General features: G+C 36.7%; 2 protein-coding genes across 2 annotated transcripts; both read right to left on the bottom strand.

The window, feature by feature from the left end:
* Positions 1 to 10,660: 10,660 nt before the first annotated feature.
* On the bottom strand, positions 10,661 to 11,756 carry LOC107636549 (uncharacterized). Its single transcript, XM_016340048.2, has 3 exons — positions 11,258 to 11,756; positions 10,974 to 11,149; positions 10,661 to 10,855 (listed from the first exon to the last, which is right to left on the bottom strand). The coding sequence occupies exons 1-3, from the start codon at positions 11,754 to 11,756 to the stop codon at positions 10,661 to 10,663; spliced, it is 870 nt and encodes a 289-aa protein (XP_016195534.2).
* Positions 11,757 to 13,950: 2,194 nt separating this feature from the next.
* On the bottom strand, positions 13,951 to 15,681 carry LOC148567914 (uncharacterized). The gene has a single exon (XM_088484636.1). It carries the CDS (start codon positions 15,673 to 15,675, stop codon positions 13,951 to 13,953), a length of 1,725 nt encoding a protein of 574 aa, XP_088340762.1. The 5' UTR covers positions 15,676 to 15,681.

The following is a 15,681-nucleotide window of genomic DNA, read 5'->3' as shown; positions in this document are numbered from 1 at the left end:
TCGCGCGAGAGTTTCTCTCTTCAGAGATGCTTTATCTTTTCGGATTAATACTTCTTACTGACTACTTTAACAATGAATGATTCATTCTATGGCAAAGCTGAAAGTGATTAACGCCATGGGTCGTGGTCAATTAATCTCCTCTAATTCACATCAAATCCCGTTGTCAGTGGTCATTCAATATGAACAAAGATGAAGATCATGCAATCTACACTCCATTGATCCTACTTAAAGTGCCACAGACAAGGTCAGATTTTTCGGATAAGAGAATGAAGCTCAATATTCTAGCCTTAGTGCCACAGAAATCTCATTATCCAAAACTAACGAGATTATATGTCACATATCCCAGTTAGCCTAGATAACTTGTTGGTTTAGGTGATGTATTCTCAAGCCGTAGCTCAATACTATCCGGGTCAGGACTCACAAGAACTCATGTAGAATAAGGGGTCATACTCTCATTCCACCCTAGATTCGTTTAGATGAAGAACGACAATACATCATAGAATGGAATCAAACATATATTCGAATAGAGAAATAATAATATTAATCTATAGGACAAACAGAGCTCCTAACCTTAACCTAAGAGGTTTAGTTGCTCATAATTTACAGAGAAAACTTCGATGTGTCTGATAGTAAAAAGTGATAATAAACCTAAGTGATGTCCTCTTTAAATAGAAGATGCTAACCTTAAAAGATGTTAATTTAAATTTAAAAAGTACAAAGATAAAACTACATAAGCTAAGGAGTGCTAAAATCTACTTTGGGCCCACTTTGGTTGAGTGTTACGTCTAAGCCTGGCGTTCAACATGGAGAATGAGCGTTGAATGCCCATTAGGGGTGAATGCGCTGCTTCCTTGCTCCCTTGGGTGGCGTTGAACGTCTGCTTTGGGTGTTCAATGCTGGGCTTGCTCCCTTCGTGGGCGTTGAACTCCAGATGTGGACGTTCAATGCCATAATTGGGCAATGATCTGGAAGAGAAGTATATAGTATTATATATTGCTGGAAAGCTTTGGAAGTTAGCCTTCCAACGCCATTGAGAACGCGTCAATTGGACCTCTGTAGCTCAAACATACTAAGACTTAATAAAATATAACTAAAAACACTATGAAAATGCTATGAAAAAGTGTATAAGATATCCACTTATCAATGTACTTGTTCAAAATTTCACCAAATAAGAAATCAAATGTTAATTTCCCTATCGATTTGGTGCTTGTAAATCAAAGCCACAAACATGTGTATTACTAAAATTCAATCAAAAACAACATCATAATCATACAAAAGTGCACCATGCTTGATTAGAATGCCAAACAAGGATATAGTCCAACACATATGGTAGCTACAACACATGCATTAAACTAAAAGTTTATTCAGGAATTTAAGCAAACACTTGGTATGCATTGCATATTCAACAATTTCAAGCCAAAATTCAAGCATCAACAACCCATAAATAAAAAATTGAACCCTTACAATTCAACAACAACTAATTAAGTCTGCTAAACCCAACCTAGATTACCAAAATTAAATAAAGAAAATGAAAATTAAGCAAGAAAATAAACAAAACAAAGAAGATTAAAACTTAAATATTGAAGAGTTGAAGAATGGAGGAGAAGAAGATGTAGCAGTGACACTAGTGGTGGCCACGGTAGAGCTCACGGCAGCAGAGCTTCGCCAGTGACAGAGCCGGTGGCCGGGCATAAGGAAGCAGTGTAGGCATGCTGGGAAGAGAAGAAATAGAGAAGAAAGAAGAAAGAAGAAAGAAGAAAGAAAAAAAAGAAGAGGGAGGCAGGTGATGAACAGATATTTTATACGCTTTTTGGCATTGTTTTCATATAGTTTTTAGTATGTTTGCTTAAGTTTTATTAAGTTTTCATAAGTTTTAGTGCAAAATTCACATTTTTGGATTCTACTTTGAGTTTGTGTGTTTTTATGCAATTTCAGGTACTTTCTGGCTGAAATTGAGGAGCTGGAGCAAAAGTCTGATTCAGAGACAGAGAAAGCACTGCAGATGCTGTCAGGATCTGACCTCCTTGCACTCGAAGGAGATTTTCTGCAGAAGTCCAAATTGAGCGTTCTCAATGGCTATGGAAAGCTAACATCCAATGTTTTCCATCAATGTATAATAGTCCATATTTTGCCTCAGAATTGAAGGCCCAAAACTGGCATTCAACGCCAGCCTCCAGCCCTATTCTGGCGTCCAATGCCCAAGGGAGAAGAGACCAGCGTCCAACGCCCAAAAAGGATCCCCTAGCCAGCGTTCAACGCCCTAGAGGCCTCCTAACACGTGGATCTCAATCAAGCTCAGCCCAAACACTCACCAAGTGGGCCCCGGAAGTAGATTTTAGCACTAAATAATTGTTTTACCCTTCTTATGTAATCCTTAGTCTTTAGTCTAGTATTTATTTGAGAACTTTTACACTTATCAAGAGTTTTTCCAGCATGTTTTCGAACTCCACATTGTATTCTCTATCAGTATGAGTTTCTAAACCTCCTAGGTTGAGGGGAGGAGCTCTGCTGAGTTTTATGGATTAATAAAGTATTATTGTTTTATCTTCAATCCGTGTTTGATTCTCTATTCTAAGATGTATCTTCGTTCTTCATCAATATGAATGCGTTGAACCGGCACAAGGTTATCTCATTCTACATGGGTTCAGAGTGAGTCTTTCATCGGACAATGATGAACCACTAGCTTGATTATACATCTCTTTGACGGCTAATCCACGACTTCGTTGGGGACTTCTCGAGACACCAGTTTAGCCGAGGTATGGGGAGATTAGGGTCTTTGTGGTTGAGGCTAGAACCAAAGGCGTAGCATTCTCTGATCCAGAAGATTCAACCTTGTCTGTGGTGTTTTGAGTAGGATCACTAAGGGAAATGGACTGCAGGAGCTTCACCCTCAATCAGACTGGATCCGCACTAACCTTGGGGTTCAGATCTGGAGGAGTATTGGCGACCTCTCAAGAAAGGCATTGATCACATACAGCCTGCCATAGAAGAAATCATTCACAGTTGAAGAAGACAGTAAGACCAAATTGATCCAGAAGAACAAAGCATCTCCAAGCCTTAACCATCTTCATATCATTGCATTAACCATCAATTGAGTAACATTTTCTTTATTTTACTTTTATGCGCTTTAAACAACCAACCAACTTTTCTATCCACTTGACTAAGATCTACATGATAACCATAGCTTGCTTCAAATCACAATCCTCGTGGGATCGACCTTGACTCACTCAGGTATTACTTGGACGACCCAGTGCACTTGCTAGTTCAGTTGTGCAAAGTTTAATTCCACGCACCAGCAGGGCGGCGCGACATTGGCAGCGCCAGTGATGGATGGGGTGGTGGGTGGGGAAGGGGTGTGGCCAGAATGAAGAAGAAAAAGGGGTTGGGGGTTTCTGGCATGACAGGGTTTCTTTCAAATTGCTGCCCAATTCGACGCTTGTGCGTACGCACATAGGTCCGTGCTTACGCACAAAAGGAGAAAATGCAGGGGATGCGAACGCACAAGGTGTGCGGGTACTCCCGGCAGGAAAGGTGATAACAAGTGTGCGTACGCACATGACGGTGCATGCACATAGAAAGCAAATCATTTTTTTTCAAAAGGATCACGCACACATGGGCGTGCATGCACACAAAGAGAAAAAGTGCTGGAGTGTGAACGCACAAGAAGGTATGGACGCTCCTGACAGAGGGTGTGAAAACGGGTATGCGTACACACATCTGGGTGCATACACACAGATGACAAAAACTAGGAGAAGTGTGCGTACACATAGGTGTGTGCGTACGCACAATACTCTGTTCCTCCAAAAATTTTGAAAGTTCTATGGCACCAAACATGATATCAATCAAAGATTCTTAGCCCCAAAACATATTATTAATCGAAAACATATGATTGAAACTAAAATGCAACTAAACTAATCCTAGAATCCAATTAAATAAGCTAATTAAGAAAAACAAAATTCAATAAACAAAAGCTAAAAGAAAAGAGGAGTTAGAAGGATGTTACCATGGTGGGGTGTCTCCCACCTAGCACTTTTGTTTATTGTCCTTAAGTTGGACAATTGAATGAAGCTTTTGCTATGGTGGCTTGTGCTTAAATCCTTTCTTGAATCCCCACCAATGCTTGCATCTCCAATGTCCTCCGGGATCCTACACTTTGTTTGTCAACACCCTTCCTTGTTGATCTTCAAGCTTCCAATTGGGTGACCGAACTCTTGAATTCTTGTCAAGGCTCCAAATCCTGCTTTGAAAACTATTCAATTGTGCCTTGCACCACCCTTGGGACTTAAACCTTGATGTTTCAACCCTAGATCACCTTAACTCACCATGCCACCCAACATTGATCTCTTGTCCACTTAGCACTCTACAAAGTACTCTAAGTTGACCCTCTGTTTCCAACAAAGCATATTCATGTGGGCTATCGAAGTTAATGGGTGAGATTGTTACCCATTTAAATGGTGTATCGGATGGTTGCTTAGGAAGGGAGACTTCCAATAGACTTGAAATTTTCACTCCCTTGTGCTCTTCTTTGATCACCTCCACTTTTTGACAACTTGCTTTAATTTCCACTTGTTCAATCTTCCCCAATTCTTCATCCACTTCATCAACTTTAATAAGCTCAACTTCTTCCACTTGTGGTGAATTGTGCTTCAACTCTTCATCTTCCACTTGGGGTTCCAAACTTTCCCTCATCTCGCACTCTTCAATTGAGGTTGGTTCCTCACATTCATCCACAAAATTGCTTTGGTTGTGGCATGAATGTGGCGAGTCTAAATGGGCTAATACTTCGGCCAAGGTAGCCATGATAGCTTTATGACGTTTGATTGATTCTTGTTGCTTATTATTCATCCAAGGGAGGTTGAGGTGGAATAGAAGGCTCATCATGTGGGAGAAAGTCTTCATATATAGGGTTGGTTTATAAGGGTGAGGATATTGAGGTTGTGTATATGGAGATAGTTGGTCAAGGTGATTATAGATGTAGTGATGTGTGAGTGATGGTGGTTCATAAGGTGGGTTGTAAGATGAACATGGGAATTGATCTGGTGATGTAGTGAGGCTTGAGGGTGCTATGGTTAAGGATAATGTTGAGGGTAGGCTTCATAGGAATATGGTGGTTGGTATGCACTTGATGATTGGACTTTTGACGGTTTAGAATTTCACAAATGAATTCTCGTTGCAAGTATAGTTTCTAAACCAACAATAGTCCTTTCATACAAAAATTTTGTTTGTCACTAGTACAAACCCCTAAAATCTATAAATCGAAGTATTAAACCTCGGGTCGTTCTCCCTAGGAATTACAATAAAGTGTCTTGCTATTGGTTATGAGGTATGTTTTGGGGTTTTTGAGATAAGAAACATGAAAAGTAAATGGAAATAAAATTCAAATAACAAAAAGGCCTTGGCAAGGGTTGGTGGTCAAGGATCTCTATCCTAATCACTAACCACAACATGAGAATTGGCAAGGATCAACCCCATTAAGTCATCCTCTAACTAATAAAGGAAAGTCAAATGAGCTATGTCAATCCAAGTCCATAAGTCCTAGTTCTCCACCAATTCAATTAGTGAGATCTAGAGTTAATGGCTCTCAATCGTCAATCACTTGGATAGTAGTAACTCAAGAGTTCCTAAGTTACCTTCCCAAGCCAAGAGCACTAAAATCTACTCTAAAATCCAACTAAACATTTTATCAAACACTTAGAAAGCAAAAAAGAAAGCATAGTAAAATTGCAAGAAATGTAAATCTACACTAAAATCCAACCAAGTATTTTATCAAACACTTAGAAGGCATAAAAGGAAAACATAGTAAAATATCAAGGAAAGTAAATCTACACTACTCATTTGCAAGGAATTAAATAACAACAAATCAAATAAACAATAAAGGAACATGATCATAAATTGCATTAAAGGAAAATGGAAGAACAAAAGTGCATCAACATAAAAGTAGAGAATTACAAGAATTAAATGCTAAACTAGAGAGAAGAGAGGTAGAAGAAGAAGAATTGCAAAAGGAAAAGTAAATCAAAGCATGAAATTATCCTAGATCTAAGAATTCCTAATCTAGATCTAACCTACTCCTAATTCTAGAGAGAAGAGAGAGCTTCTCTCTCTAGAAACTAACTAAAGCATGATAAAACTAAAATAAAACTAAACTAATAACTAGATGTCTCATCCCTCTTCAATTCTTGGGTTAAATAGCATCAGAAATGAGTTGGATTGGGTCCACAAGGCTTTAGAATTCGTTGGCCACTAATTTGCTTTTAATGAATCACGTGCAAATCGGCGCGTGCGTGCCCCCCTAAACGTGATGCATTTATGGAAAATCTTATATAATTTCAAAGCCCCAGATGTTAGCTTTCCAATGCAACTGAAACCGCATCATTTGAACCTCTGTAGCTCAAGTTATGGTCTATTAAGTGCGAAGAGGTTGACTTGACAGCTTTTGTGATTCCTTCATTTCTTCATGAGTTCTCCATTTTTACATGCTTTTCCTTCATTCCCTTGATCCAATCTTTGCCTCCTAAATCTGAAATCACTTAACAAACATATCAAGGCATCTAATGGAATCAAGGTGAATTAAATTTAGCTATTCTAAGTCCTAAAAAGCATGTGTTCACTCTTAAGCACAATTAAAGGAGAATTTACAAAACCATGCTATTTCATTGAATAAATGTGGGAGAAAGCGATAAAATCCTCTAAATTCAACACAAGATAAACCCTCTAAATGGGGTTTATCAACCTCCCCACACTTAAACCAAGCATGTCCTCATGCTTAAACCAAGAGAGAGCAAAGGGTATCAACATTTATTCAATGAAATTTAACTAATATGCACCCTACCTATATGCAACTATCTACATGAATGCAATTGTTTGGTCAAAATAAATCAATGTCCAAGAAGTATATATGCACAAGGGCTAAAGGTATTAGCAACCATGCCAAACCACAATTGAATTGTGCTATTAAATATTTTTATAAACTTGCATGAAGAATGATGATCATAGGTGAAAACATGTAATTGAGCATCAAACCCTCACCGAATATGTTTGCACTCTATTCGCTCAAGTGTTTAGGGTTGATTCACTCAATTCTCCCCTAATCATGCTTTCTAGGATTTGTTTTTCTTCTAACAATCAACATTTATTTCATGCATGCATACAAGTATCATGAGGTCTTTTCATTGGTTGTAATGGGGCTAGGGTCAAGGTAGGATGCATATATGGTTAAGTGAGTTTGAAATTTGAATCTTTGATAAGTTTAGACTTTCCACCTAACCTATGACATCCTATACAATTCAAAACTAACCTAACTATCCATTTTTCACTTTTTAACATACTCATGCAATTTCTTTTCATTTCACAACACTTATGCATTGATCCTTACTGAGCTCTGCTTTGGGGCATTTTGTCCCCTTTTTATTTCTTTCTTTTTCTTTATTTCTTTCTTTTTCTATTTTTTTTCTTTCTCTTTTCTTTTTTTCTTTTGTTTTTCTCATTTTTCTTTCTATATACAAGAACATCAATACATAAGGTCTAGCATTTGATTAATACATGAGTATGCACCTAATTCCCAAATTTTTCCAACAAAAATACAAAACTACCCTTTTATTCACACAATGTCCCAAATTTCCCACACTTGAATGATACTCAAACTCACTACTAACCTAAGCTAATCAAAGATCCAAATAAAGGACATTTATTGTTTTTCACTTTAAGGCTTGTAATATGCTAAAATAAGAACAAGTGGGTTAGTCGTAGGCTCAAATTGGCTAACAATGGAAGATAAAGGGTAAGGCTATTTGGGTAAGTGAGCTAAGTGAAATGATGGCCTCAATCATATAAATGCATGAATACATAAAATAATGGACATAAAGAATCAAACAAATCAAAGATTACAACCATAGAAAGAGAATAATGCACACAAGAAGGAAAGTAAGTGGTTATAAGATGTAACCACACAATTAGGCTCAAAACTCACAAGCTTGTGTTCTTAGCTCAAAAATCATGTTTCACAATATATATATGATTCAAGCAAGTTTTATGAAAAGTCACTACAAGAAAAACACCCATTCAAGTACACTTGAAAAGTGTAGCCAAAAAAAAAAAATGATGCCTTAGGAAAAGGCTACGCTTTTTAGGCTTCGGAGACACTTTTGTAGGCGATGCCTATACTAGTGTTGCCTATTCTCAAAGGCTACGCTTTTCTGTAGCAAAGGCTACGCTTCTCGCCTTTGAGAATAGGGTACGCTTTTTAAGTGATGCTGTTCAGGACCTAAGGCTACGCTTTTCAGCACTAATGGTTACCATAATTCTAAAGAATAGGCTACACTTTTCAGAGCTACTGCATCACTTTATAAAAGTAGCAAATAGTATACCTATAGCTACTCTATATAAGTGTAGCCTTTTCTCCCTCATTTTTTTTTAAAATTTCTGTTTATATATATATATATATATATATATATATATATATATATATATATATATATATAAACAGAAATTTCTAACAATTTTTTTATCTAAACTCTAATATTTGAGAATATAATTATATATATAATCCTGTATTGTTAATTAAATTAGTTAATTATTATAAAATAAAATGTATACATATATAATAATACCATACAATAATCTTTAAACAATAAAAATTATACTGAAACAAAATATAAGTATACAATGAACCAAAAATATTAGAATGATCATAATTTTGAGCATTCATACATCTCAAACTAGAATAAGTATACTCATATAATGCACTTAGAGTTTACTACTAATAAACTAGGAAAAATCAAAATATTATATCATATAAATGTATCTTAGCTTCTAATAAAAGACATCATCATCAACCATACATCTTTCAATTTCCACCTTTGTCAATAAACCATCATGATAAGCATCTCAATCTTCATTCACATCTTCAGAATTATCCTGCATAATTATATAGAAAAATAATTATAATTTGAAAAAGTACAAGAAGAAAAAAGTAGTTAACAGATTAATAACACATACAATATCCGAGAGGCATAAGATAATTGAAACTACTCTACTTTTCATATCACCAAAGTCTTTTGCTTTAAAATAACGATCACATTCAGGGGGATACTATAAATCACCATAAAGGACAACTAAAAAACGGACTAACACAACTTCATACTAAATGGGAACTAAAATCAGAAAAATCAGAAAACCAAAACCAGAAAAATCAGAAAAACCAGAAAAATTACAGCTTTCACCCTGATAACAATAATATTAAAATTACATAATGAAAAAACAAAACCAAAAAAACCAAATCACAGCTTCCATCTTCTTCAATTTCAGTTCAAATTAAAAAAATATGGCATCCTCCTAAGTTCTAACAAATAAAAATTTTAAACTCAAAATCCTAATTAACAATTAACAATATATAAACAAATATTAGGGAATAAGAAAAAACTGGTCATACCATATTTATGTTTGGAATATGTGTTGATCCATGAGCGCTATTTGCATCAATTGGAGAGTGTTGGGCATCTTGTAACAAGGCTTCAATTTCTTCCGGCCTCATTCCAGGTTCAGATCGCTGAACTAGTAACTTAATCATGTTTCGCAATCCATGAAGGTCAGCCTCTTGGTGCTGCTGTTTGGCCTTCATGTCTCCAAGTTCAGCCTTCAAAGATGTGACTTCCTCCTGGTGTTGTTGCTTGAGTTCAGAAATTTCTGCATGCTTTTTTAAGTCACGTCGTGTAATAGATCTTCCATAGCACCTAACCCGACCTGGTTGTTCTTTTCCAAATAAAGACTTAAAAGCTTCCTCATCTGTTTCACCAGCAGCTTGCCGGTTTTGGAATTCATCCTAATTAAAAGAAACATTTGACATAGAATTAGTTACCATATCCTAAATTTGATTTATAATCATTAGTAATTCAATGAATTCTCATACAATTGCATCTTGTGTTTCCTGATCAACTTCCTTCCTTTTCCGACTTGTTCGAGTAGCAAGGAACATTTCAAACCTTTTTGGTTCCTCATTTGTTTCCTTTGTCGCGCGCTATAAAATAAAGCCTTAAATAAGTAAGTCTATAACAACATAACTAAAATTAACTAAACAAATCCCAGCACAAATATGAAATAAGTATACCAGAGCCACTCGTACTCTTCCGAAATTGATTGGCCCCATGCGATGTGGAAACTTTTGCTGTTCTTTATGTTTCTTATTTTTTTCACTTATTGACTATAATTGAATAAAAGGTTAGCATATAGAAACAGAGAACAATATAATTAAATTTTGCTTCGGCAAACAAAATTATAGCAACCAGAATAGTAGCAGGTATAATTGCACAGAATAGAATTGCAGAAAACAAAATTGCACAAAACAGAACTATAGAAAATAGAATTACAGCAACTTAAATTACAGCAAACAAAGTAGCCAAAAATAGAATTGTAAATACAGAAATTCAGAAGTTCAGAATGGAACTGGCAGCAATATATCCTAAAAAAATTCAATTCAGTTCAAGAACCTACATCAGAATGGATATGTGTTTGTACAGCATGAGAGAAGACAGATTCCAACATTATCAATTGAAATTTCATTATTTTGCTTATGTCTTAACAAACAATAATATATTTGCAATTAAAGTACCAACTATTTTACCTGGATTGTAGGATGACTCCAATAATAGATCAATTTTATGAATTAACTTTCTGGAACTTGTGTCGGTCGATTTTTCACCATATCTTCGATGGTATCAAAGGGAACAAAGTGCTTCTGGTTAATCTTTCCCTTGAACCGCTTCCAAGCATCCCGAATTGCTTGGATCACCCACTTTTCTCCACTGTCTGGGAGGATAAACTTGGTCTGCATGATATTTACAGTGTTATACGCACCTTGCTATATTTAAAATAATCAACATTTAATAATAATAGAAGAGTCTTACATTAACATAGTTCCAAATGAATTTCTTATCTTTAGGAGTTACAGCATGCCAGCTAGTGTACAAAAGACTCACAAATCTTTTGTTTCTCCCAATTGTTCCTACGAAACTAGTTAAATTAGACACACTTTGATCGGTTGGTCCTACTGGCTGTCCAATATCAAAAATAACTTCTTCCCGCTGTTCCATAGTTCTTGCATAAATCTCTTTGCAAGTTGTTTTTCCCCGAGTTTTCTTCTTCTTTGGCTCTCCTAGTTTCATGCAGTAGGGGGAAAATTAGGGAGTAATTAGTGATGCCAATTGAAAAATTAAGCATTATGATTTACAAAAAAATATAAAAAATGATAGAAATAAATTACCTTCGTCATCATCAATGTCCTCCATCACATGTGAATAATAATTTTCATCAAGTGGAAAGCTATCTCCCACATCATCACTTAGTTTAGAGCTTAGTCCGTCAATTTCTACATCTATCCCATTTTCTTTTAAAAATTCATCAATAGTTGTAGCCTTTACCCTTGGCTTGCTCTTTTCTTTTCTTGATCCATCTTGCTCCGACATTAAATCTTCAGCTTGTGGGGTAGTGTTTGAACTCAGCAAAGTAGTGTCATGTTGCCTTTTTTGAGTTCTACCATGTGTGACTTGAATAATCTGCTGCTGCCTTTGGTTGATTATGGGCTGAGTAGAATTTGCACAACTCCGATCTTGGCTTACAGTTGTTGGCATGCTATTATTCATATTACGAATTGCATCGAGCTTCCTTTTAAGTTCATCTACACCCACCTTTGTAAGCTTAGAATTGTTCAAGCCTTGTGTTAACGGTTCATGTTGTATTTCATGCTTCTTTTTCTCAGCCATAGCCACAGTCAAGTGATTCTTTCTTTTTTTATTTTCTGGCTGTTGCGCAGGAATGCTTGGCTGTACTTCCAGGGTTTCAGGCGTGAAATTCATCCTTTTGTTGATTGTGCTGAGTGTGCTTTGTAAATGAGTAAAATCCAGCTTCTTTGACGTACACTTCTTCACTCCTTTGGTTGCACTCAACTCTTTTTGACTTTCGACTACATCCAACCTTGGCATAGTTTCCTCCTTGTCATTACGTGCTGCACCTTGCATCACATATTGCTTGCGTTCATTTACAATCCTTTATCTCTTGGCTTCAAATTGTCGAAGCAGATTCTTACTTGATGTTGCTTTAAGATCAATAAATTCTTTATTCCTACACAAATAAATTAGTTAACTCGAGTTAATATAAGCAATAAAGTGACATATCCTATAAGAAACACTAACAAAATGAGAAATTAAAACAAAAATATGACATACAAATAAAAAGGTGAAGAAAACTTAGTTATACATATGTACATATTAAGCAATAAATTGCTTAGGCTGACCCATCAGAATCAGAATCTCCAATGAAATCTGCCTCATATTCTTGGGCAGAAGTCACTTGGGGAACCGTTTCAATAACTGTAGGTCGTAGATCATTCCTCTCCAGAATAAGTTCACCATCATCAGCTGGTATGGCAGGACTTGTTATATGCTCGTGTTGTTCACTATAGAAGGTTTGACTGGCCTCAGACTCAGATTCGTCATTTGTTTTAAATAAGTCTCTTGGGATAGTTTCCATAACATAATGTTTCTTATGTTCATATGGATTTTGCACATAAAAACACTGATGTGCTTGAGATGCTAGTATGAAAGGTTCATTCTGGTAGCATTTCTTATTGAAGTGAACAAATGTAAGACCATATTTGTCTCTCCCAGCATCATACCACTCACACCGAAACAATACAACCTTAAAACGCCCAAAATAATCTAACTCTACTATCTCAAATAACCTGCCATAATAAGCTACAGTGTCTTGAATTGGACTTTTATCTTTAGCACTTGCAAAGCTTGAAGTTAAAGCAGTTAATGTGACACCACTATTTTGTGTTTTTCTCCTTGCCTCACGCTCCACAGTGTGAAACCTATATCCATTAATTATATATCCAGAAAATCTTCTTGCAACAGAGCTTGGACCTCGAGATAATTCTTTTAGCCAAACAGGCACATCTGGATCTCTCGCCCGAGTTTCAAACCACTGCGAGAAGGTTCTACTGTGAACTTTTGCTTTTCTCCATTTTGTTCCCCGCTGATTGTTAACCTCATCCTCATGCTCTCTGTAGTTAATAATAGTTATGTTTGATCGGAAAAAATCTAAATGCACTTGATTTAGTGAATAAACATAAGTTATATTAAGTTACCTAACATAATCTGCGACTTCTTCACAATTGTATAATACATATACATGGGCTTGAGCACTTGATATGTCATCGAGATTAATTGGTTCTCCATTTCCCATGCCTAACGAACGACCTTTGTTAGAAAACAACTTTGAAGGCAAAACTTCATCGTCATTAGGATCATCATCATTCCGAGGTCGCTTATTAAGTCTTGTTCGCACACCTCCATGCAAGTATCTTGAGCAGAAAGTTAAGCACTCTTCAGCCAGATATGCCTCTGCAATAGAACCTTCGGGGCGACTTTTGTTGCATACATACGACTTTAATGTACACATGTACCTTTCTGGAGGATACATCCAACGAAACTACACCAGACCACCCAATCTCACCTCATTTGCTAAATGAATAGGAAGATGAACCATTATGTCAAAAAAACTAGGGGGAAAGATCCTCTCAAGGTGGCATAATGTTTCCACAATCTCTAACTCCAATTGATCTATCTCTTCCAGTGTTATTAACTTTTTGCATATGCGACGAAAAAAGGAACTTAGTCGAATCAACGGAATGGCCACGTGATCAGGAAGGATGCTTTTAATCGGTATTGGTAGTAAGTAGTGTAGCAAAAAATGAGCATCGTGGGTCTTATACCCAGAAATTTTTCTTTCTGCTAGATGTACACACCGTGATATATTCGAAGCACTACCATCAGGTAGCTTTGTTGTCTTCAAAACACCACAAAAAATTGACTTCTCTGCAGCAGTCATAGAAAAGCATGCGTTTGCCAACTTTGTTCTCTTGCCATTATTCACCTCCTTTGGTTGAAGATTTTTCTAGATCCCCAAATCTTTTAAGTCATATCGAGCATTCAGATGATCCTTTGTCTTGCCTGGGATATCCAAAAGAGTTCCAATTATACTGTCAAGTATGTTCTTCTCTATGTGCATGACATCTAAGTTGTGACGCAGCAGGTTCTTGTGCCAGTAAGGCAATTCAAAGAAAATTGATCTTTTTTTCCAATTCCATGGGAAACTATTTGATGTACTTTGCTTCTTCCCGAAAACATTCTCAACATTTTGTAGCATCTCAAAAATTTCCGTTCCTTCTATAACAGGTGGAGGGGGTCTTAATTCTTGCTTCCCATTAAAAGACCTTGTATTGGTTCTCCATGGATGATCCATGGGTAAAAAGACACGATGGTCCATATAAACTGTCTTCCGACTATGTTTTAGTTGTAGAGAAGAGGTATTTTTGTTGCAACAAGGGCAAGCCAATTTTCCCTTTGTACTCCACCTAGACAACATAGCATACGCAGGAAAATCATTAATTGTCCACAAAAGAGCTGCCCGCATTTGAAAGGTCTCATTCTTTGATGCATCATAAGTTTCCACCCCTATTTCCCACAACAACTTCAAGTCTTCCATCAATGGTTGTAGATACACGTCAATATCTTTGCCAGGTGATTGTGGCCCAGGAATAAGCAATGAAAGCATACAATATTCAGGTTTCATGCACATCCACGGAGGCAAGTTGTATACCATCAGCATTACGGGCCACGTGCTCCATGAAATATTCATGCTACGAAATGGGTTGAACCCATCACTTGACAAGCCTAGTCTAATATTGCGTGATTCTTTTGTAAAATCTTCATTCATTTCATCAAAGTTCTTCCATGCCAGTCCATCAGCAGGATGCTTTAACGTCCCATCTTTAACGCGCTCCTCATCATGCCACCTCAGACTAGCTGCCGTTTTTGAGCGCATAAATAATCGCTGAAGTCTTGGAATTATAGAAAAGTATCTCAGAGTCTTTACAGGAATAGGACGACCTTTATTGTGAGGTTGGTTCTCGCTATTATCACTAGAATTTTCAGTATATCGAGATGTTCCACATACACGACATTGTGTTTCATCCTTTAGTTCTTTCCTATACAGGAGGCAATCATTAGGACAAGCATCAATTTTTTTATAATCCAGACCTAAATCTCTTATCATAGCCTTCGTCTTATGGAAAGATGGAGGTATTTTAATTTCAGGCATTGCCTCTTTCAATAGCTCAAGAAGGGAAGTGAAGGAGGCATTGCTCCAACCGTGCAAACACTTTAACAAGTACAGGCGGATGGTAAAAGATAATGTAGAAAATTTCTTGCAGCCCGGGTATAACTCTTGACTTGCCCCATCTATTAAATTATAAAACTTTTTAGCCTCTTCATTTGGACCTACAGTAACACCCTCAGCATGATCTCCAAATGCATCATTAAGCAGTCCTTCAATGTCATCGCGTGCACCTTCATCATCCGTGTCATCATCAACCACCATCGGGATTGTCCGTTCCCCGTGATTAATCCATGTTCTATATCCCTTAACAAATCCGTCGGCTACTAAATGGTCAAATACCACATCTCTTCTATACCACTCAATGTTACAACACCTCTTACAAGGACATTGAATTTGTTGTCCGTCCGGCTCTCCCTCAGAGTATGCAAACTCTAAGAAACTAATAACACCATTGATATACTCTTCGCTATACCTCGGTAGATCCATCCAATCCTTCGGCATATCACA

The sequence above is a fragment of the Arachis ipaensis genome, chromosome B4, assembly GCF_059453495.1.
Source record: "Arachis ipaensis isolate K30076 ecotype BB chromosome B4, ASM5945349v1, whole genome shotgun sequence".
NCBI lineage: Eukaryota > Viridiplantae > Streptophyta > Magnoliopsida > Fabales > Fabaceae > Arachis > Arachis ipaensis.
The sequence above is the reverse complement of the archived record's forward strand: the minus strand, read 5'-3'. Positions and strand labels throughout refer to the sequence as shown.